The sequence below is a fragment of the Corapipo altera genome, unplaced genomic scaffold, assembly GCF_003945725.1.
Source record: "Corapipo altera isolate COAL_440 unplaced genomic scaffold, ASM394572v1 65, whole genome shotgun sequence".
In the NCBI taxonomy this organism is placed as follows: Eukaryota; Metazoa; Chordata; class Aves; order Passeriformes; family Pipridae; genus Corapipo; species Corapipo altera.
The window spans coordinates 921,615-942,739 of NW_020884891.1; the positions used below are offsets into that span (position 1 = coordinate 921,615).

Consider the following 21,125-nt stretch of genomic DNA (forward strand, 5'->3'; position numbering starts at 1 on the left):
ACAGCTTGCAGAGTGAAATACTAAAAATGCTGCTATCCTAAATTCCCTCTCTTTTTAGGATACTTGAATTACAACATCAGTAGTAGATTAAAAACTTGAAGAAGGAAGTGTGATTTTAAACAAACAGTTCACCAAGGATTTCCAACGGGCTTTGAGCCACTGAACTCGTAGGTTTTGCACCAAAAAGCAGAAGTTAAGCAGGCAGAATGTATTTATCTGGTTCTTGTTGCTGCTGCTTTACTTTGCATGCCCAGCAGTCAGAGGTAGCATTCAAAAAAAAAGTTGTGCTTTCCTGACCATGTTAATGCTTTGTTCCCAAACACTGTGTTGAATACTTGGACTGAAAGAGTTTCTTTGTAGCAGCTCAAAGATGATCACCCTGGCTCTGTGACAAAGCCCACGGCCCTGCTGGCTCCTTTTCTCCACCTTACATGTGGATGGAATAATCACATTCTATAGCAAAGCAAGAGGTTGGTTGCTGTTCTTGACATAAGATTTTACTAGAAAGCTGCATTTTTAATCTTCTGAAATGCAAGAATAAAATGTCACCTGACTCTTCAGCAGTTTAAGACACTGAAGTCTGAAAGTCCCTTTTCAGTGCACTTTCCCAGTAAATATTGAAGAGAATTTTGTTGTTGTGTTGTCACCGTGGAGGTGTCACAGCTCTAAAAATGCTTCCTGTCAAGTCACAGTAAAATGTGTCTCTCAGTACCTCCACAGGTCCCTTTCCCAGTGTTTGTGGTGGGATGCCACTCCACAGAACCTGGAGTGGGAAAGGGGTACAGTGAAGTACCTGCTGTGGGTGGGGCTGTCACTGCTGGGAGCATATGGAGGAAGCTCAGCTGTTGTTTGTGTCCGTCCCTCTGCTCCTGCCATGCTGGATTTGATGGACAAATGGTGCTTGAGCAAGGGGAGTTCCCAAACTGTGCAAGGGTTGTTCTGGAATGGCAGTTGTTTGGTGCAGTTTTATTGGAGTGACAGACTGACAGGTGCAGTTAAAAAATGACTCGCGTCTTGATCATCTGTGTTTTTCTTTCTTCAGGTTTCAAATGCCCACAATTACTAAAATAGAGAGAAAACAGGGAAGAAGAGCCGCACAACACTCTGGAGGTGAGGGTGAGTTACCTGGGTGTGGTCTGTGTGACTCCAGAGCTGTCAGGAACTTCTGAACCAGGGCTCTCTTTGGCTTTTATATCACAGCTGAGGGAGAGAAACTTCCTTGTTACAGAAAGGTCAGTCACAAAAACCAGAAGACAATTTTTCTCCTGCTCTTCAGTGCAAAACCAGACTCTGTTCAGACAGTGAGAGGTTATCTAATAACACTGTTGATAAAGACAGTCAAATAGGACAGACTGTGTATTGTTGTAAATATATGAAGTAAATGCTGTCCGATTTTTCTAATTTGTTCCTGGAAAAAAATGTAGAAATCTTGTTGGAGCTGCCTGACATTGAGGTGGGAAGTTATCTCAAGCAAAGTGTTTATAACTAGCATTTACAGAGCTGAGTAAATGAGGAAAATGTGTTTCTGTAAACTCCAGCAGAAAGCACTTTTAGGTAGATCAGTTCCAGTGCAACAGAAAAGAGGCAACAGCTGAGACCACAGCAAGTAACAGGTACTTTATAATGAAAAATACTAAATCTGCTTTTTAAATAAATCTGGTTTGAAAACAAAGCCCAGCCCATAAAGGACTGGCCACATGCTTTACCTACTAGTCTAATTCAGCTTTCTAACAACTCTCTGCTTTATCTGTGAGTACAGTGTGTAGTTATGACCTGTGCTCTGTAGCATTTACAGTGCACAGTCTACAAATACACCCCCAAGCCCTGAGGAGCTGAGCCTGCTATACCTCCAGTACAGCCACCTGTCCTGAGCAGCAGACTGGGCTCGTTTTGAACAGGTTGCTCGTGCCTCTCTGCTCCAGTGTGGGGAACAGGTGTGCTGTTTTCACTGGGATTTACCATCCTGCCAGCTGCATATGCAAAACACATCATTTGCCTAATGGTGGCCTTTGTCAGGGAACTGTCCCACCACACCCAGGGCCTCCTGTTCAGAGTCTGTGTCTGTCCTCAGGGGCGTTCCCTGCTGTGTTTTGCTGTGCCAGGGAGTTGAGGAAACACAGATTGGTGTCACTGAGGGCATGGTCAGTAGATGTGCACTGCCCTTGCGTGGCTGACACCAGCCCACAGTAACTGTGCCCATCAGTAATTCACATTTCTACTCTTTGCAGCCTCTCCAGAGCCCTGCCCAGCACAACCACAGCGAGGCATCCCGTGCTCTTGGGGCACCTGCAGTCAGGACCCCTGCCCAGTAAGGCACAGGTAAGTGATGGCATTAAACAAACATGGCCTTCTGCCTCTTTTAAGCCTTTTTTTTTTTCCATAGATCACCAAAGGTGAAAAGTCATTTAAGGACAGTCTAAGTAAGATTATTTATTGGGATAGAAGACACTGACGCTGTTTCTGTGTCACTTCTCTGTTAGCTCTGTAGATGTACCCCACATCTCACTGCTCTACAGAAAGGGGGAGTTGTTTCAGAATAATAATTGGTTTCAGGTGGGCATGGCCATCCTCATTCAAAGGATGGCATTTAACTAATTAAACCCTTTTTCTGTAGAGCCAGACTGAAGTGGTTGACAGTTGCTGGTGCAAACTTACTTGGTTCCTGAAATTCCTGCTCCATCTCAGCCTGGACACACTCAGAGAGCAGCACCAGGAGCAGGTTTTACTTGTGGCTCTTTCTCCAGTTCTGAAGAACACGAGCGCAGCTGGACATCCAGCATCACCTCTGGGGAGGCCTGGGATCAGGGGCCAGGAAAGGGACCCAGCACTGGTCTTTCACTTGTCAAGATTCACATGGAGGAACAGGGCACCACCTCACTCCCCACTCCAGCTGTTTCCAGGACAGACAGACGTGATTCAGAAAGTTACACCTGGGTTTATTTCATGGTTACACATATCCTCCAGCATTGCCTGTGCTATATATTATTTGTAAGCAGAAATGGCTGCAGAAGTAAAGCAAAGCAAGAACCCCCACTATAAAAAGCACCTTTGGTTTAAACTTTGCCCTGTGATTCTCTGTGCTGTGTTGCTCAGACAGCAATTTACTCATGAATACTGAATTATTTTGAAAGAATTTCTGTGGGCCTCGAAGGAGCAGAAATTGTTAAAGGCAGGTTGGTCTGATGAGGAAATTTAGTCCATGAGCTATTTTCATACCAAGTTCTTCTATATAAAAATATACCAAGTTCTTGAAAATTTCAAGCACAGCAAATAAATACTTACAGCTGGTTTGGGGTTGAACATACATCACCTCTGAGGTCAGAAACATTCTCTAAAATGACCCTTTGCCCAACCATTCACTGAACTGGATCCTGCTGGCACTTCCCAGTTCAGAAGCTGGGTTTGAGGAGTTGTGTGGCTGCTGTAAGTTAAGTAATTGTCCTTTGTGTCTGAGCTTCCCACACAGAGGCAGGTGAAGGTAAGCAGTTTTCAGTGAGGTATTTTTGAAGTTCCCTGGAAGGTGGTTTCTGGGGTTTTTATCCTCTCCAGATAGCAGCCTGAGACTGCACTGGAAGCAGCCCCATGATGTGTGGGACTGCCATGGGAGCCATTCCCACTCTCAGCATGAGGAGACAGAACAGAGGAATATGGCTACCAGGACAAAGAGGAAAAGGTTTCAGGTGTCTTCCTTCTGTCTCTTAGATCACTTCAGGACTGGCTGAAGAACAGGAGTTAGTCAAGAAAAGCTGAAGTCCACAGAGGGATGGCATCCTGCTCTTCTGAGGGAAAAGTGAGTCCTCAGTGTGTTCCCAGACCTCCTCACTGTCAGACTGAACCTTTTCTGGGTGCAGAGTAGCAGAAAGTAAAGCAGTTGTAGTGGCTGTGAACTCCTTCCAACAGCTCTGATGGCCCAGAGGTTTCTTTCAGTCCTGAAAGAAATAAGCAGCTAGTTAGAAACAAACTTAGTTCTGTTTTAAAACAAAACTACCTGTTATAAAGCATGTTACTTGTTTTCTTCAGTAGCCTGAGTGTCTGAGGGAACCAGTGAGCCCTTCCTCTGTACCAAACTCTTTATTTTGTAACTTTTTTATTAATGTTTAATTGCTTGACATTTCACTAGGTTGCAATGCAACTTGGTGAGTTTTAGGCATCAGTAATAAAACTCTGCTGTTTGCCAATGACCTCTGCCTTTTACTTACTTAATCCTACTGCAGGTAACCTACACCAGGTGTGTTACCCTTCGACTGTCTCTTGGTTGTATCCCCCCAAACCACACTGTTAACCCCCATGTCCATGTGCTGCTGTGTCATTCCACCTGCAGGCACCAGAACACCTGGTTGGGGACCAGCACCTTGACATTTCTCCAGCCTTGGACTTTATTTTGAGTCTGGTGTAAGCAGACTCAGCACCACGAGCCCGTGCCCTGTAACAGAAATAGCTTCTGCAGCCCTATTTTCTATTTGCACTCTGAATCACTGCCTAAAGTGTCACCACTTTTCTGCATTCCTGGGTTAGCCACTGCCCTGGCTCAAGCTGAGTTTCGGGGATGTGGTGTTTAGTATGTTTTAGTAATAGCTTGGAGTCATTAATGCTGCTGATTCAAAGGAGCACTGCCCACCCAAAACCCTCCTCACCTGAGAGCACAACAGGGACACATCCCTCCCACCTGCCCAGTACAGCAACACCCTGGGGACTGGTGTTAGAGCAATGCTGCTGCTTTTGTTCAAGGTAATTGTGTGCCAGAGAAAACAACAAAAGGTTTTATTTGTACCCCACCCACCAGTTACTTCAGCTTGCAAGAGCCGGGACAGTTCCTTGACTGTGATCAGTCACTTTGCTTTTTGCAGAGTTGAATTACCATGAGAGCCTCTCTCAGCTGCCAGTTTGGCCAATACTTGCTTTGGAGTTAAACTGAACACTTGGGGATTGCTGGGAGGGAACAGCCCCTCTCCAGGTAAACTTACGTGTTTCCATATCTCCCCAGTCCTCTCAATGACAATAGTTTGGGATTTATTGACAGGTGATGTGACCTTGTAGTCATCAGACAGGAGGCCCAGAATAGGGTACTGATTCCTGTACCTGTGAAAGAGAATTGCCACCTTGTAGAATGAGATCTGCAGACCTGTGTCCAAATCCCTAACTGTGACCTTGCCCCACAGCCCTGCCAGTCCTTAATCCCCAAAGAGCTGCACAAAGCCAGCAGAGACATTTCAGTGTCACTGTGACACATTGGACCCCTCTCCCAGTGCTGAACCCTCCCTGTACAGGAAAACCTCTCTTGTCTTTTTCCCCTTTAGATTGAACGGGCAGGATTAAGACATTTGCAGGAACAGCTTGATTAGCAGAGAGGAAAGAAAGGAGAACCCAAAGGATGTATTTTTAAGGAAGGTGAATAACCACGTTACTTTTTAGTGATGATGGCTGTCACTCCAGGGGACTGACTGCCCGATAACTTCTCGTGCTTCAGTCTGAAGAGCTCCTGGGAAAACCAACAGAAAACATTCACAGGAAGTAATGTTTTCTGAAGCATCAGTTCAGTAAAGTCGCTACAAAATATTTGCAGAAATTCTTCCCAGGGAACAGTCTGAAAAGTCTGTCCTTCCAGAAGGCTGGCAGAGGATTCAGTTAGAACAAATCCTAACCCTGATTCCTGAGCCAGGGGAGGACAAGTGACTTCCCAGTGAGCTTCCACCTACACAGGACCTGGAGGTTTTAATACACAAACTCTTAAAAGAGAAACAACTTGTGTTATTTTACCTCTTGCTGTTGTTTAATAAAAGCCTCTTTGTCCTCCAGCATCGATGTCAGTTCGTGCAGCCTCATTTGCAAGTCACTGTTGCTCCCCTCCCTCCTGGAGATGTCCTGCTGGAACTGGCATAACTGGGACTGCAAAACAGGCAGGGAGCAGAGCAGTCAGGAGTGTGTGCTCCAGGCAGGAAGGGTGTATTTTTTCATTACCAGCATGAACAGTAAGACCCAGTGATTTCCAACTCAGAAAGTTGAGCAGCACAGTAAATTCAGAAAGTGTTGATTGGACTGAATTCAACCCAGTATCAATTTAATAGTTTAATAACTCAGTCTTTTGACTAATTTCTTACCTTATCAGGACGCACAAGATAACCCCTTAGGAAATCCTGCTAATTGGACTGATCCCTAATTTCTACATTTAACAAATGCTGGGGTTTCTTTTAATCACGGTTTTATGTTCTATATAAGGGTTTCTGAGCCGTCATTACTGTCTATGAATAAAGTAACTGCAGAACCAAAAGATACCCAAAAGGTACCTGTGGTAGCTCATTCTTCTTGTTAAGGACAAGAGCAGCTCTTTTCCTGCTCCCACACATGTGCCAGGTGGAACCACTCACCCTGAGGCTGCGGATCTCCCGGTCCTTGTCCTCCCTCAGGTTATTGATCATCTCCACGTATCTGCTGGAGAGCTCATCTGTGGTGGTCTGGAGTGTGGGGCTGGAGCAGCTCTGCAGGAAATAAGTAGTTTTATTTGCATACTTTAATCTGTCTGTGAGTACCAGCTACTGCCCCCAGAGCAGACGAGCGTTACCTGCAGCTTGAGGCTCTGGATCTCCTGCTCCAGGGCCCTCTTGCCGTACTCCAGCTCCTTCAGCTGACAGTCCTTCTCGCCCTCGCTGAGCCGCAGCGACAGGAGCTGCTCCTCCAGAGAGCGGCACTTGGCAGTGCTGTCCCTCAGCCCTTGCTGGAAAACACACAGGGAATGAGTGCACGAGTTCTTCAAGGCAGTAACAGCACCACACTCACCGGGCAGCAGAGAATACCCAAAAGTCAGCAAACTGCCCAGTTTTTGGCTGACTGGAATTACGCTGAAATCTGAATTACATTTGGATTTACCTGCTGCTGACGATTGTTCTCCCTTAGAGAAGCCAGCAGGGTTTCATATTCTTTTACTTGAGAATCCTTAAAAGCCAAATCCTTCTTCAGTAAGACATTGTCGGTTTCCAGCTTCTGTGGGACAAAAGTGTTCACAGTCAACAGCTGCAGTTTTTCAGTAAACTCTTCCCATGAAGTGCAACACACTGAAGGGGTGTTCTAGAACTGAGAAAATAGTCAACATAGGACACCCTGCAGTGTCTGTGGCTTTGTGGGATCCTGGACACTGCTCTTCCAGTCTGCCCCAGAAAGAATTTAAACAGAAGCCAACAAAAACAAACAAGCAAAAACCCAAACAAAAACCTGAAAACAAACAAAAATCCCACCCAAGAAAACCCCCAACCAACCTAAAACTGAGACCTCCTTGTTCTCTGTTAAAGATGACAGTTAAAACACCCTCTCCCTAAACTTTGCATTTTACAGGAGAATGCTGTGACATTCCCAGTGGTGCCAGGCACTTGGGCTGGTGTGGGAAACATTTCTGCTTCCATAACAGCTCTCTGTATCCACAGCCACAGAGCTCCAGCTTCCAGACTGGGATGCTGTACCATCTGGAGCTGCCAAAGCCACCAGCACCATCCAACCTCCTCTGCTGCGTGAACAGAGTAGCCCCAGCCTGGATCCAGCACTGGAATGTCAGCGTTGGACTCCTGCTGCCAGGGAAAACAGGTGGATGAGCCCCGGGAAGGGAGGAACCTGCTCACCCCCAGGTCATCCTGCAAATGGCACAGCTCCTCACGGAGATTCTTGAAAGTGGAAAGCACAAGTCTCAGGGATTTATCCGACGTCGCTCTCATCTAGGAGGGAAAGAATGAAATGGATAATTGGGATTAATTAGCTCTGTTTACAAAATGAAATGGATAATTGGGATTCATTAGCTCTGTTTACAATATGCTTGACAAGAGGTAGAACAGAAACTGCTGTACAGCTGAAAATCAGTTTTAAACTACTGCACATCCTTTGAAGTGCCCTCAGTTTCTACAAGAAACACATTTTCATGCACTTTGTTCTGCAAATGCCATAGTTTTAAATTGCTGCCTTGCAACACAGGACAACACTCTAAAATGGAAGGAACAAGAGAGTAAGGAACTGCCTTTGTATACCAATAAAGGGAAAAATGAACGTGCTAATATTGCACGATCATTGTTTGAGCATTCAGAGCTTTATGCTTACACTGATTTAAAAAAATTACTGCCCTGCCTGAGAAGCCATGGAATGAGTCATGTTTGAAATCTGACAAGGCTTTGGGCTCAAGGGTGAGGGAATTTAATTAACATTTTTCAAAAATTTAAATTAAAAAAGTTAATGCAACCAACTCCTCCCATTAAAAGGAGAAAGATCCCAAAGATGAAAGGAGTCACCTGGATGAAAGAAAAAGACAGAAGTGCATCACAGCCAAGCACTGTTCTCCTTTGGAATGTTAATTTTAATGCCTGTGACAGCTGTCTATTGATTCAGGTGAAAACACAAGTTGTTGCATTTCATGATACATTTCTGGTATTTTAAAGAAGAAATACAGACTTTGAAAGGACACACAAGTAAATCCTTAAGTTGTGACTCACCTGGAAGGGCTGAATATTCTGTGCAAAAGCTATGTTTTTTACTGCCTGGACAAAAGTGAACCTTCCTGTCTGTTCCCTTGATTTGTTGCTCATCCCAGCTGAAGGATGCACTCGCAGTTCCATCCATGTGGGGATTGGCCCTTGTGTGATTTTTTTTATCCCCACTGGTGCCATTGTGTGACTGAGGCTTCAAAAATCACATTTCTGTTGTCACTTACCTCTTTGTTTTTTAATTAAAGCAGAATTTCAGTTTTGACTTCTGGTTTTGTTGGTTTTGTTGTTAAATACACTATAGAGCAGTTTAAAAGAAGGAATTAAGTCAAAATATTTGAATTTAGACTATAAAACTTAAGTAAAACTCCACTCAGCAATTACTTGGGTGTTGATGTCCATCTTCCTTCTAAGAGAAGCTGGAAGAGATTTGGGAGCTCATCTTGTCCCAGCCTCCTGCTTAAAGCAAGACAAGCTCTGAGCTCAGACCAGGTTGCTTGTTCACAACTTCATTTCCATGGATATTTTTTTAACAGGAAGCAACTCCAAGGTGCAGCTCCCAGGTAGGATCACCCTACCCCCACCTGAGGGAGCCTGGCTCAGGACACACCTGCAGAGCAGTGCAGGTTGTTCTGGATCCTATCCCAACATTCCTGCCTGGCAAACACAGCACTAAGTGCTGAGCTGTGCTTGTGGCACTGGGTAACCAACAGCCCCATTCCTGCTGTGGTTCCATTTGTAAAGGGTTTTGTCCTCCTGATCTGTTCTTTAGCTCCCTCCCCAGCCATGGGGTTGGGCTGTGAGCAGCTGGGATGCAGGCTCTGCTCCTGGCTGGCATTTAGTTGTTTCCTAGCACTGCAATACTTTCTGCCATGTGTTTTCAGCGCCTACTATTTGTTTTTGGCTTTTAAAGCAAAGTATTAATACACAACACAGACAGAAAGATGAAAGGTCTCAGTTCTGCTGTCAGTGATCAAAAGCCAAGACAGTTTCCAGTGAAACTGCAGGAAAGCACCAGTAAAGCTCAGTCTAAAAAATGTGGACTCTGGGTCCAGCTGCCACACTTCCCTCATGGCCACCTGGACCATTCCATCCCCTGCACACCAGAAAAATGGAATGAGGGGAGTACAGAGTGAACTCTGTTATGTACAAAGTCCCTGCTGTGAGTAAGCCAGCTGCTGTTTCAAGTTCCTGCTGGCTTCCACACTCCCATACCTGGAGGAGATAACGAATCTGCTGCTTTGTTGCCTCAGACAGTCCTTTGGGGATTAATTCTTCAATATCTTCAGTCTAAGCAAAGAAGGGAAGAAAGGGGAGACATCTTGATTAAGAATTTTGCCTGGTAGATAGTAATGTGGTTTCTTCATTAATTACACAGCCCTACTATGAAAAACATGTTTAGAACAAGGCAAATAAGATTGAAAATAGATTAAAGAATATTTAAAAAAAATTCCAGTCTTTTATATTTGGGGCATATACAAAGTGAGATGAAGTGGTACACAAAGCATATATTCAAATCCTCGAGTTTCACATTTATTTTAAAAACAGTATTCAAACCAATCCTCTCCCAAGAAAAAACAGCTGATGCTACAGCAACTCCCCGCAGTTTATGGTGGGGTCAAATTTCGTGTTTCTGACCAGTGGACAGACTCATTGAACACGAGGTGACCAACAGGAGGTTGTGCCAGCTGTTCAATGGCATTTGCTGTCTGCAGTTGAACCCTGGACAAGTATTTCTGCCACACATACAATGCCTTTAAAGGTGCAGCTCATGCTGCTCGGCAGCAGCTTTACTGGCAAGAGAGTGAAGGATCCTTTTCAAAAGCACACTGTGGAATACAGGTACCTGTGCAAGTTGTTTTCCACGGAAACCATTATTGACACTGCAGGGAAGACATCTAAAATTTGACTCTCGTACTGGAATAATGCAAATTATTGAAGTTTCAGCATTATCACATTTGCAAATACCTGCTTGGCAGTAGGTGTCAGGCTTTGAATATTAATGCCAAGCAGGAATCATTCACTGACAAAGACCAACCTCCTTTATGTGAAGTGGCTTGAGCTTGGCTTAATTCCCTTGCAGCCCCCCCCCCACTGGTATCAGCACTGACATCAGGGGGCAGCCTGTGCTCACCTGAGATGTGAACTCGATGTCATGGTTCCTGTAAAACACAAAATCCAAAGAATCCATTAACAAAAAGCTGCTTGAGAACTTTAAGAATTCACACCCACATTCAGCGCTGAAAGCCTGTCTATAAAACGCTGAGCAGGGAAGGGTCTTCATCAGCTGAAGAGCTGTTACCTTCCCTCCGAGGTGCCAGGCAATGTGACCTGTCAAACACCACTCCATGGGGAAATTCCTGAGGAGCCTGGAGTACCAACAGCAGCACAGCTGACACAGGCTGACTATCCCCATTTCTTTGGGCAGTTACCTCAATTATGGGCAGTTAACCCAATTACATTAATTGCCTGGGTAATGGTTTGCCCACAACTCTGCTGCAATCCACTGACATGCTGAAAGTGTTTACTTGGCAGTGCCAGGGTTTCTGTGATGGTTAAATTCCCCTTTTCCCTGCTACGGGACCACTTTCCTTATTTCAGTGGCTTTGGGAAGCACTAAGACTGGAAATGAGAGGGAAGAGTGAAGGGGATTGGGAGTGAAGGGGGTTGTGAGGGAAGGGTGGGAAGGCTGTGGAGCCCCAGAGCCGTGGTTGCTGTGACTCTGCATTTCTTCCCACAGACAGTCTGCAGGGCTCTGCAGAAAACGTGCTTGATGTTAATTTGCATGTAGAGACCGAGCTTTATGCCTCATGGTGGCTGTCTTTTATGACACAGCAGTGCAACAGGACAGAGGAAGTTGGGATACTTGGGTCATTTTTTCAGAACACAGCAATAGAATCATGTTATTAAATATAAGTCAGAGTGTACTGTAAGTACTTGTTTGCTCGATGTGCAAACAGGCACAGGATACAAATTCCTTAACGAATTTGAAAAAGCATCAAATTCAATAAATTTCCTTGGCTTGCAGCATTTTTATGTCCTCAGTTACTCTGCAAATTATGAACGTGTAAAACATGCAGTCAATTCTAGTTGTCCAGGAAGAAAAAAAGAGCACAACTCTCAACCAACACTGTCCTCTCAGCTGTGCAGTGCACAGATTTCTGGGATATGGGAAGGGCAGCACAGATCCAATGCCAGTACCTGCCTCCAATCTTCTCCACGTGCTGCAGCAAACAGCTGTACAGGTCGTTGCCCTTGCGGTGCAGCTCAGCCAGGAGCTCCCCGAAGTAGCGACAGTCCAGCTGGTCCGGGCTCTCCTGGGAGCAGTTCACCTGGCAGGACACAGGCAGGGAGGTCAGAATGGAGCTCCTTTCTTTGGGCTGAAAGCTGAACATGAGAATGCTACAGGTATGATGGATTTGGGCTTGTTTGCTCGTACTAATTTGCAATTTGTTTACGCTGTGCTTTTCCTTGGTAACGAGTCTTTTGTGTCTCCCGGTTCTCAGTAAACTGTACAGAGATGAATGATTTCCTTTACAACGATAAGTAGGCAAAGTACTCTCTTCCACAGCAACATAATCGTCAGGATGCTAAAAAGGGAAGTGTTGGGAACTAGGAAATCTGTCAGACACCTGCTGCCACAGCAGAGGTGGATAAAACGCCCGTGGGCAGCACCCAGATGGGATCAGGCGGGTGCAGGATCCCCCAGGGTAGCAGTGGGGTTGGCACTGCACAGTCCAAATATTTTCCTGTGTGAACAATAAAAGAATTCCAGAGGCAGCCCGAGCCAAGTGTGCCTGAGCTGGTCTATGGGAGGACCTGGCAATGAAGGTTCTGCACAAGTCTGACACCAAGGTCCCCAGGATGTTTGTCTTGTCACCCAAACGCTAACTGGGTGCTCAGGAGGGACTCTGCACTCCCTCCCCCAGCCCCACTCTCAGGGTACAGGTACAACAGAAAGCTCATTTAGTGTTTCCAGTGAATCTGTGTCAAGAACTTCTGCATCAAATTGAAATACATTTGAAGCCCTTGTTGATCAGTGTAGGAGGAAAGAAATCCTGAACTGATGCTTGTCAAGGTTATAGAACAACATGTCTTTTCTCCAAAACTAGGGGCAGAAGTCGTGTATACCTCAGTCTTTGTTGCACAGACTGACAGAGGAAACCTCTCTCAGTCAATGGTAACGCTCCCAGACAAAGAAAAACAAACCCGAACAAATCAGCAAGACTTTACACAGTTAAAGGACCTCAGAATGATGCCCAAGACACCTGAGCACAAGTCTATGCCAACCAGAAATAGGATACAACACCTAAACCAGCCTTTTTTCCCCCCAACAGCACAGGAGAGAGCCTTGGACAGTCGCAGACCAGTCCAAAATGAGCACACGAAGTTCCCTGCAACACACACCCGGACTCTGCTGTTTCAGCACCACGGACTTGGAAGGAATCACCTGCGAAGGGTTTGAACCCAACCCGGGGATCACAGACACGCAAACCCCTTCATCCCCCAAATTTCATCCTCTGCACACAAACCAAAGGAGCAGCAGAACCCTCAGCCCGTGGCCCTCACCGGCTCGCAGGAGTGCAGGGGGACCCTCCTGACGGTGTGGCTCCGGCACTCATCGCTCCCCGGCGCTGGGAACACCGGGAACACCTCGCTGGGGCTGCTGGTCTGGGTGTGCTGGCACTGGTGGGTGACCGGGGCGGGCTCCGGGCAGGGCTGGCACTGCTCCGCCTGCTGGCACAGCTGGGACACCTGGAACTGCTTCTCCTGCCAACAAAAAAGGGTGTTCTCAGCTGCTGGACACGGCCCTGTGAGCTGGGAGCTCGATACCGAAATGAATGAAATGTGTTTGGGACTGGGAAGGCTGATGGCGGGTTCAGAGATTTTAAGAATCTCAATTAAACTGCCCCTTTTTTTTTTTCCTAACTGAGCATGAGTTTGCCTCACGCTTTCATACTTCAGGGTTGGAATTCACCAGCCCCTCACCTTTTAGAGGCTGCAAGTGAGAAGCACAGAAGAGACACCTTTCCCACGGTGTGTTTAACCACATGTGGAAATTTTCTTCAAAACTACACTCCTGATTTGACTTCAATCTAGAGATACCCCAGGTAAAAAAATTCAGAAGTAAAAATATGACTCCAGAATTTTTTATTATTTTCTTTGCACATCAGCTGTGGAAAGAAAAAAAGCTATTATTTATATTTAGCTCTTCCCCCCCCACTCCCGCTCCCCTTTTCCACTTCAGAGAATGGATATTACACCTAATTCACCTATTAAAATCCAGAGTGGCATGAAAACTTCAATTTTAAATAACAAAGTAAAAAAACCCAGATAAACCATTCTGAAATACCCTTAATTCCAATTCTTTTCTCCTTGGGAAATGTTTCAGAGCAATAAAAAAGGAGTAGTATTTTTGCTATTGACAAAACAGCAGTTCTAAGATGAAATTCCAGACAGTTTTGCCAAATACATTTTTTCAAGAGTAAAAAAAAAAAAAAATTGTCTTATTAATGCCTTTTTTGTAAAGAATTATCTTGGTTGTTCTATTGTGGAGTTAATGAAAGAAACCAAATCTCAGTCACTATTCAGATACTGACTGACAGTATTAGAGATACAATGGCAGTTTGTTATTCTGAAAGAATAAATTACTAGGAATTATAAAGCAAACATTTTAGTTTCTGCTCCCCATAAATATTGCTTCATTTACTTTGAGATTATGTCCTGTATCAAGCAAGCCAATTCTCAGGTTGGCAGCTATTCCCAATAAAACCAAACAAAAACCCAGAACCAAACCAAGCCAGAAATATCAATTTGCTTTTTAAAATAGATAATATAAACACTCAACTCACTTGGAGGGGATTTAATAGCTCATATTTTCTTATTGTCTTTTCATAGATGACATTATTTCCAGGACCGAAAGTTCCCGCTCTGAGAAACGGGGATAATGGCTCCTGTAAAACATGTAAATAAAAACATCCATAAATGTTGTCAAACAGCAAATTCAGGATTAGTGTGATTTTGACTAAAAAACTACAAGGGATTTTTGTAATTTGAAGACACATGTATTGTAAGATTCCTTTAGGATGTGTCCATTTGAGTGTATGTCCATTTGGAAACTAAGTGGCTGTGCTTCCATGGAGACCATGTGAAACAAATATAGTGGAACAGTTAGTAATTAATCTTAATAAAACTTCACTGCTGAGGGGTGGAAGCCTGACTGGCCGTTCTGCAGTATTTTCAATCCCTAGTAATTCCATCTGTCACCATCAGAGGGGTGAGCTGTGTGATCCCAAAGTATTTCTCATCCCTGGGCACTTCATGGAATGAGGGTAACTGAGGGAACTCCAGCACTGAACACTCTCCTACCTGATCAGGATTCTCGATAATGATCCTTCGAATAGTGCCCTGCAAGGAGGAAAATAAGCAAAGGTTCAGTATTACTGCACTTCCACCTCCAAAACATTTCTGGCAGAGCTCAGGATCACATGGATTCCCAAAGTAATCTGGATACAGTCACTGGCTGTAAATATATTGGGATCCATGGGCCACAATCACCTGGAGATGTTTTAAATCCAGGGCCTTCCCACCCCAAAGGAATTAGCCCATACACAGCAACACCCATTCCATCATTCTCCTTTTTATTAGTTTGGGTTTTCTCAATCAGCTCCTGGCAGGTGGGATGGAATCAGTCCTTATTTTCTCCAAGTGCAGCAGAACAGGCTACAAATCAAAACTGGATGAGGTCTCCATGGATTCCCTCTCCCTGTTCCACAGACATCCTCCTTCACTTCCGATTTTTCATTTTACATACCAAGGTCAGTTGGTGTATATGGAGGTGCATTTTCAACACTTTTTGTTTCACTGAGGGAAGAAAACTTGTATTTTGCCTAAATTCAGAAATGGAAGGGCAGAGGAGCTGCCCACCAACCCCACTGGGTCATATCCAGAGGGCACAACTTCACAAGTGCCCCTTATGGAAATGGTGCCCACATGGAACATCTGCCCATTCCTGAGTGAAAAATGAGAAGTGCCTTTTTAAATTACAGGAATCCATGAGTGGCAGCAGCTTTGTTCATTTTTCAAATGTATTTTTTCCCTTTTTCCCCACCACTGTCCAGAAGCAATTGCAGACATTATCCCCCATCCTGTGGGCCACCACCAGCTCTAATAAATTGCACATATTGCTTCAAGTCTCCACAACCAATACTTTATCCAAGCAAGCAACATTCCCACTTAATCCAATCTAAGGATTTGGCAACTTATTAGTTTACAGCACCCTGATTATTTTTCCTCACAGCACAAAACCACCAATTTTCATAATAAATCACTTCTTCCCCAAACCCGTGGGGAAGTTTATGTGGCTGCAGTTCAGTCTTGGAGACACTGTCAACTGGGTGAGAGCAGCTCTGAAGTAGGTCAGCTTTCCTATGGACTGTTGCATAAGTTTAGGAAGCTTGGAGCAGTTTTCCAAATCTCCCAAAAGTGAATCATAACAGCACCAGGAAAGAGAAGTCGAAGTAGAAAAGAAACTCTTTTAGCAGCAATTGCAGTAATTAAGACATTTCAAAATTAAAAAACTAAAACAAAATTTAAAATAATAACTGCTGCAGAAGCTTAGAAAGCTGCTCAGTGCTCCTCCCACACTGTCCAGAAGGAGCTCTGGCGTGGAAGGGAACCCACAGATTGTACCAGGACACGACACAGAGCTCTAGAACTCACAGCCCAGTCCTGCACCACTGACACCTGCAGAATTTGAACTGAAAAGTAAAATACTCAACAAATGAACACCCACTGGTCCTTCCTCCAGCCCAGTTTCAGAGCAGGCACAGCCCAGATCCCAGTGCCTGTCATTGGCTCCATCCCGGAGCACTCGGAGCTGCGACACTCGAGTGCCGTGGGAGAGCAGGGATTGTTTCACTCAGCGCTGACAGAATGGCACATGAACCAGATAACCACTGTGTGTGACACAAAAAACACTTTTTGAATTCTCTGGGAAGCTGGACAAACCTGCCTGGAGTAAACCACGCTGCCACAGGGCTGTGGGATACATAACTCTCACTGGTTTAGGGAGGATAACAAGGGAAGTTATTTTAGCTTGTTACCTGTGTGCTCCCAGAGGAACACATCCAGAACAGAGAAGACTGGAGCATTTTAAGTTTAAATAGGCCTTTATAATATTCACAAGGACACTCTACACCTATGTGCAATAATATATGGAACCTAAGAATGTTTTCCTTGGATAGAATTATGCTTATTTTTGAGATACCCAAACTCTTTCATTTCCAGAGAACTTTGATGCAGATACACTTCCCTCACTGCTTTACCAACACGGATTTGCCTGCCCTTCCTCCCATTCCTGCCGAGCAGGATGGGCTGGCACAGGCTGGGAGGGGACCCTGTGTCTGTGCCAGCCTGGACTGCCCCACACATGGCTCCTCGCTCTGCACAACCAGCTGCCACCTCCAAGGCCTCTGGAGCTGCTACTTCATCTTCCATCATTCCCAAGGGCCACAGCTCTGGCTACTCTCTCTCATTTCCAGCAATGCTTTGGAGATGCAGTATTTTCTGCACGGGAGAAGGAAGGGGAAGGTGGCATTCCAAAGGGGAGAGCTCAGTGCTGTTGTGTATTTCAGTGGCACGACTGGGTTTGGAATTTTTAACAGCCTGACCAGCCAATCTGGGTCTGTTTTATGCAGTCACAGAATGCTTTCGGTTGGAAGAGACCTTAAAGATTATCTGATTCCAACCCCCTGCCATGGAGTTTATAAGGATAGTTTCTAAAGGTAACACACTTTCATAAATACTTTTGCTAGTCTTTAAGATTTTAAATTTAAAAAAAAATAATAATAAATTGATAGATTCATCCACTTAGTGTGTGCAATGTTATGCGGAAGCAATCAGTAAATTCACATTTATTTCAACAGGTTTACCTTCACTTCAGCCAACCCAGCAATGAAGGTGAGAATTCCACCTCTGTCAAGACCCTTTATCCATAGCACATTGTCTTGCTAATTACAAGCAATCCAGTCATCTAACCAGGATTTATGAGTTCCATTTGGCAGGTGAAATGGGGAAATGGCAAGCTGTGTTTGAAGGCTGTTACAACACAGACCAACCCTAAAGCTGGTTAATGTTACACCACTTTCACGAGAGCCTTTTGCACGTCACAGAACTGAGCCCAGACGTGGAAAGACAGAATTTCTCACACAGACAGACAACCCCTACAAAGCCTGGCAGGGTTTTGCCCTCTGCACTAACAGCAAACAACTTGTGTGTGCCTTTTCATGACCATGGTGAAGGGGTTCATACATATAAGCCACAATGGAAATTACTCTAAACAACACTCTTCACTTAGATCAAGAAGAGCAAAATTTGCTGTGAATTAAACCAGATGAAGCCTGCCATGGCTGGGAGCAGCATTTGGCCTCTACAAAGTTACACCAAAAAAGCAAAAAAACCACTGAATCCTGAACCCCCTAAAATGCCCACACTTGTGCTCTGTGGACACACCAATTTTCAAATTCAAATTCTCCCTCCCTCTCGTTCTCCCTAAAAACACACATGAACACAGGAGCACACACCAACCACATGACTGAATACCAGGGCTGTATCTGCAGGGACACAGACATTTATCATTAATCCACACAAGGTTTGCAGAAGCAAATTAAATATTGCTCCAAGAGCCCTTTGCTTTACCAGCAGTACAAAGCTTCAACTACAGCTCTGGGCTGCCACTGACCAAAAATGCTCATGTTCCATTGAAACACAGATGTGAGTTTGTTATTGTTCCATTATTCACTTCACAATCAGCTCAAAGGGCAACTGAACCAGCTCTTGGGAATGTCCTACACCCCTCCCAGGGCTTCTCTCTGCCAACTCCCATTCAGCACCAAGTGCGTGACTTCCCTGTTAGTTACTGTTTTCTTCTTTATTAACTTCCTAATAATCTGTATTAGGCACCTTCCCTCTCCACTGCTGAAACTGCAACCCACACAGAGCCTGCCTGAGCTACACCCTCTTGTCTTTAAAGTCTCGTCCAGCAAAACACTTCAGCAAGAAATTAGTTTTCATCAGCAGGACTTAATGGATTCAGTGACTAAAAGAGATGTTGAAAATTAAACACCCTTCATAGGGCAGCGACAGCATTTGAGTCTGTAATCACTGCTCACACTTATCTAGACAGAGGAAGCCTGGGACTGCAGTGTTTACTCCAATGAATATTTAATTAATTGACTGCAATTCAGACTATCATCCAGCCTAGGTGAGCAGATCACTTATCTGGGAGGTGAGACACAGTGTTTACACTCCTGCCCTGCATCTTGCAAAAGAGGGATTAACAGCTTGGAAACAGCGGGAATGGCTCTGCCATAACCAAGTCCGATAAAAATATTACAATCAGACACTCATTCAGGTTGGGAAAACCCACTAAGATCATCGAGTCCAGCCATTCCCACAGCACTGCCAAGGCCACGTCCTCAAATACCATATCTACGTGTTTTTTAAACACTTCCAGGGATGGTGACTCCACCATTTCACTGGGCAGCCTGTTCCAATGTTCCACCATCCTTTCCACAGAGAAATTTTTCCTAATATTCATTCTAAACCTCCCCTGACAAAACTTGCAGTCGTTTCCTCTTGTCCTTGAGACATCCTAGAGAGGAAGGCAGCCTGAAACTGTGCAAACACTACTTTGAAAGGAAATCAGATCTTGCATCGGTCTTAATCCTGATTCTTTTTGACAGTTAAATATTTTATATCACAGGGAAGAAAATTCAGTAGGAGTTCATCTTGAAACAACTGTCCTTTGCCTTATGAGTATAGCAGAGCAATCCCATTAATGTTAATGACAGACTGATGTATGAGGAAAAAATGGTTTGAGAATAAATTCTGGTCTGGTCTCCTTTTCTGTTTTTGTAGTCAAATCTGTTCTTAAACTATTGGCTTCTAGTTTTCAGACACCAATTGCATGTGTTAAAACTACGTTAAATTCCATCGATACCTTCAAGCCACGTCCTGAACACACACACAGAGCAAACCTGCTGAACTGCATTGTGAGGGCATTCCAAGCTGAACTCCAACACCTCTGTGCGGACCTCGTTAGCATCATCGACTCAAAGAGAACTAACAAGCACACAGGTTTATGCTGTATTTGCATGGGCAGCACCGAGTCAGCAGAGCAGCGCTGGGGACATCCCGGCGTGGGAAGGGAGCAGCGCCCGCGGCGGCTCCGCCGGGATCGCTGCTGTTCCACGGGAGAAACGGGTAAAAGCGGTGTTCTGGGGCAAAAGCGGTGTTCTGGGGCAAAAGGGGGGACGGAGCTGCGGGGCGGACACGGGGCATCGCCAGTCGGCGACGGGGTCTCTGCACGGGGGGTCTGGGGACGGCGGGGAGCGGCTCAAGCGGATTTTCCACAGGGAAACCCGCTAGGCTGTGAGGGGCTGGACCCGAACCACCCCCGCGGGGAGCCCGGCCCGACCCGACCCTCCGCAGCGCCGGGCGGACCCAGAGCCCGGGAACGGCTCATCCCGGGCGTGACCGGGAGCAGCGCCCGAGGCCGGGCAGGGAGCAGGGGCTGGCTGCGGGAGCGGGTCCGGGAGCTCAGTGCCCGGGGGGCGGGAGCAGTGCCGGGGGTGTGGGAGCAGTGGCCCGGGAGCAGTGGCCCGGGGCTGCGGGAGCAGTGGCCCGGGAGCAGTGGCCAGGGGCTGCGGGAGCAGTGGCCCGGGATGCGGGAGCAGTGGCCCGGGATGCGGGAGCAGTGGCCCGGGGCTGCGGGAGCAGTGCCCGGGGCTGCGGGAGCAGGGTGGTGCCCGTACCTGCGGCGGGTCGCAGCCGTGGCCGCAGTCCAGCGGGGAAGCGGCCCGGGAGGAGCAGGATGCGCTGAGGCGGCGGCAGCCCGGGCCGTAGGTGCGCACCCGGTCATACACCACGGCCCCGTCCAGGGGCTGGTCCAGGCAGGGCAGCGGCCGCGGCGGCTCCGGGCACGGCGGGGGCTCGGGGCAGGGCGGCGGCTCCGGGCAGGCCCGGCGGGCGGGCAGGGTGCTGTAGTGCTGCTGCCGCCGGTAGTAGTGGTGCTGCTGCTGGTGCGGCTGCGGGAGGTGCGGGGGCAGCGCGGGCGGCTGCGGCTGCTGCTGCCCCGCGAACATCCCGGCGGCGGCAGCGACTGCGGCGGGGCGGCGGGACGCGATTAGTACCTGCAGAGCCGCGCCTTGGGCGGGCCGCACCTGGGGCGGGGAGCCCCGGCCGCTCCCCCTCCGCGGGCGGGACACGGCACACGGGACACGGCACATGGGACACGGTACATGGGACACAGCACATGGGACACGGCACATGGCACCGGAGCGGGGCTGCCGCGGGTCCCGGGCTGCAGCTGCAACATAGTCACCTGCCCCCCGGTACCTGCCATGCTCCCGAGCTTCCGGTAACAGCACCTCTAATGCAAAAATTAGAGAAAAATAAAGCACCGCTGTGTTCAGTGAAGCCATTTGTTATTATCTGTTTGCAGCATGTGTGGAGGGAGTGTAAATTCGTAGTTGTCTGCTACTCAGTTAAATTACTTAAATACTTTTCACAGGAGGTGATGAACTTTCCCCACAGAGCCCTTCACATCTGCAGGAGCCGCCACCTTGGCCCCCACGCAGCAAACTCAGCCTGGGAAAGGAGAATGTT

The 21,125-nt window shown here is 46.6% G+C and overlaps 1 protein-coding gene and 1 long non-coding RNA gene across 5 annotated transcripts; one reads left to right on the forward strand and one right to left on the reverse strand.

The window, feature by feature from the left end:
• The first annotated feature begins 463 nt into the window (after positions 1-463).
• LOC113948013 lies at positions 464-5,772 on the forward strand. 4 transcript variants are annotated; one of them, XR_003527955.1, is made up of 4 exons: positions 464-2,319; positions 3,703-3,790; positions 4,322-4,728; positions 4,848-5,772. It is a non-coding gene; the product is annotated as an uncharacterized LOC113948013 (long non-coding RNA). The 4 variants fall into 4 exon arrangements; XR_003527954.1 differs by having other exon boundaries at positions 467-1,116; positions 2,229-2,319; positions 3,703-4,728; positions 4,848-5,766; XR_003527953.1 differs by having other exon boundaries at positions 467-2,319; positions 3,703-4,728; positions 4,848-4,954; positions 5,298-5,764.
• POF1B (POF1B, actin binding protein) lies at positions 3,820-20,602 on the reverse strand. Its single transcript, XM_027645229.1, has 15 exons — positions 20,273-20,602; positions 14,826-14,864; positions 14,309-14,410; positions 13,026-13,226; positions 11,658-11,788; positions 10,591-10,618; positions 9,672-9,746; positions 7,608-7,700; positions 6,865-6,978; positions 6,560-6,712; positions 6,366-6,476; positions 5,758-5,886; positions 5,406-5,479; positions 4,965-5,079; positions 3,820-3,929 (listed from the first exon to the last, which is right to left on the reverse strand). The coding sequence occupies exons 1-15, from the start codon at positions 20,600-20,602 to the stop codon at positions 3,924-3,926; spliced, it is 1,701 nt and encodes a 566-aa protein (XP_027501030.1). The 3' UTR covers positions 3,820-3,923.
• Between the last annotated feature and the right edge of the window lie 523 nt (positions 20,603-21,125).

Excerpts from the sequence above, each read along its gene's own strand:
- POF1B (XM_027645229.1), bottom strand. The coding sequence starts at position 20,602 with ATGTTCGCGGGGCAGCAGCAGCCGCAGCCGCCCGCGCTGCCCCCGCAC. Across the intron at positions 6,477-6,559 it reads TCCAGAGCCTCAAGCTGCAG|AGCTGCTCCAGCCCCACACT; the intron begins GTAACGCTCGTC and ends TATTTCCTGCAG. Across the intron at positions 5,080-5,405 it reads ACAGCCATCATCACTAAAAA|GTACAGGAATCAGTACCCTA; the intron begins GTAACGTGGTTA and ends TCTCTTTCACAG.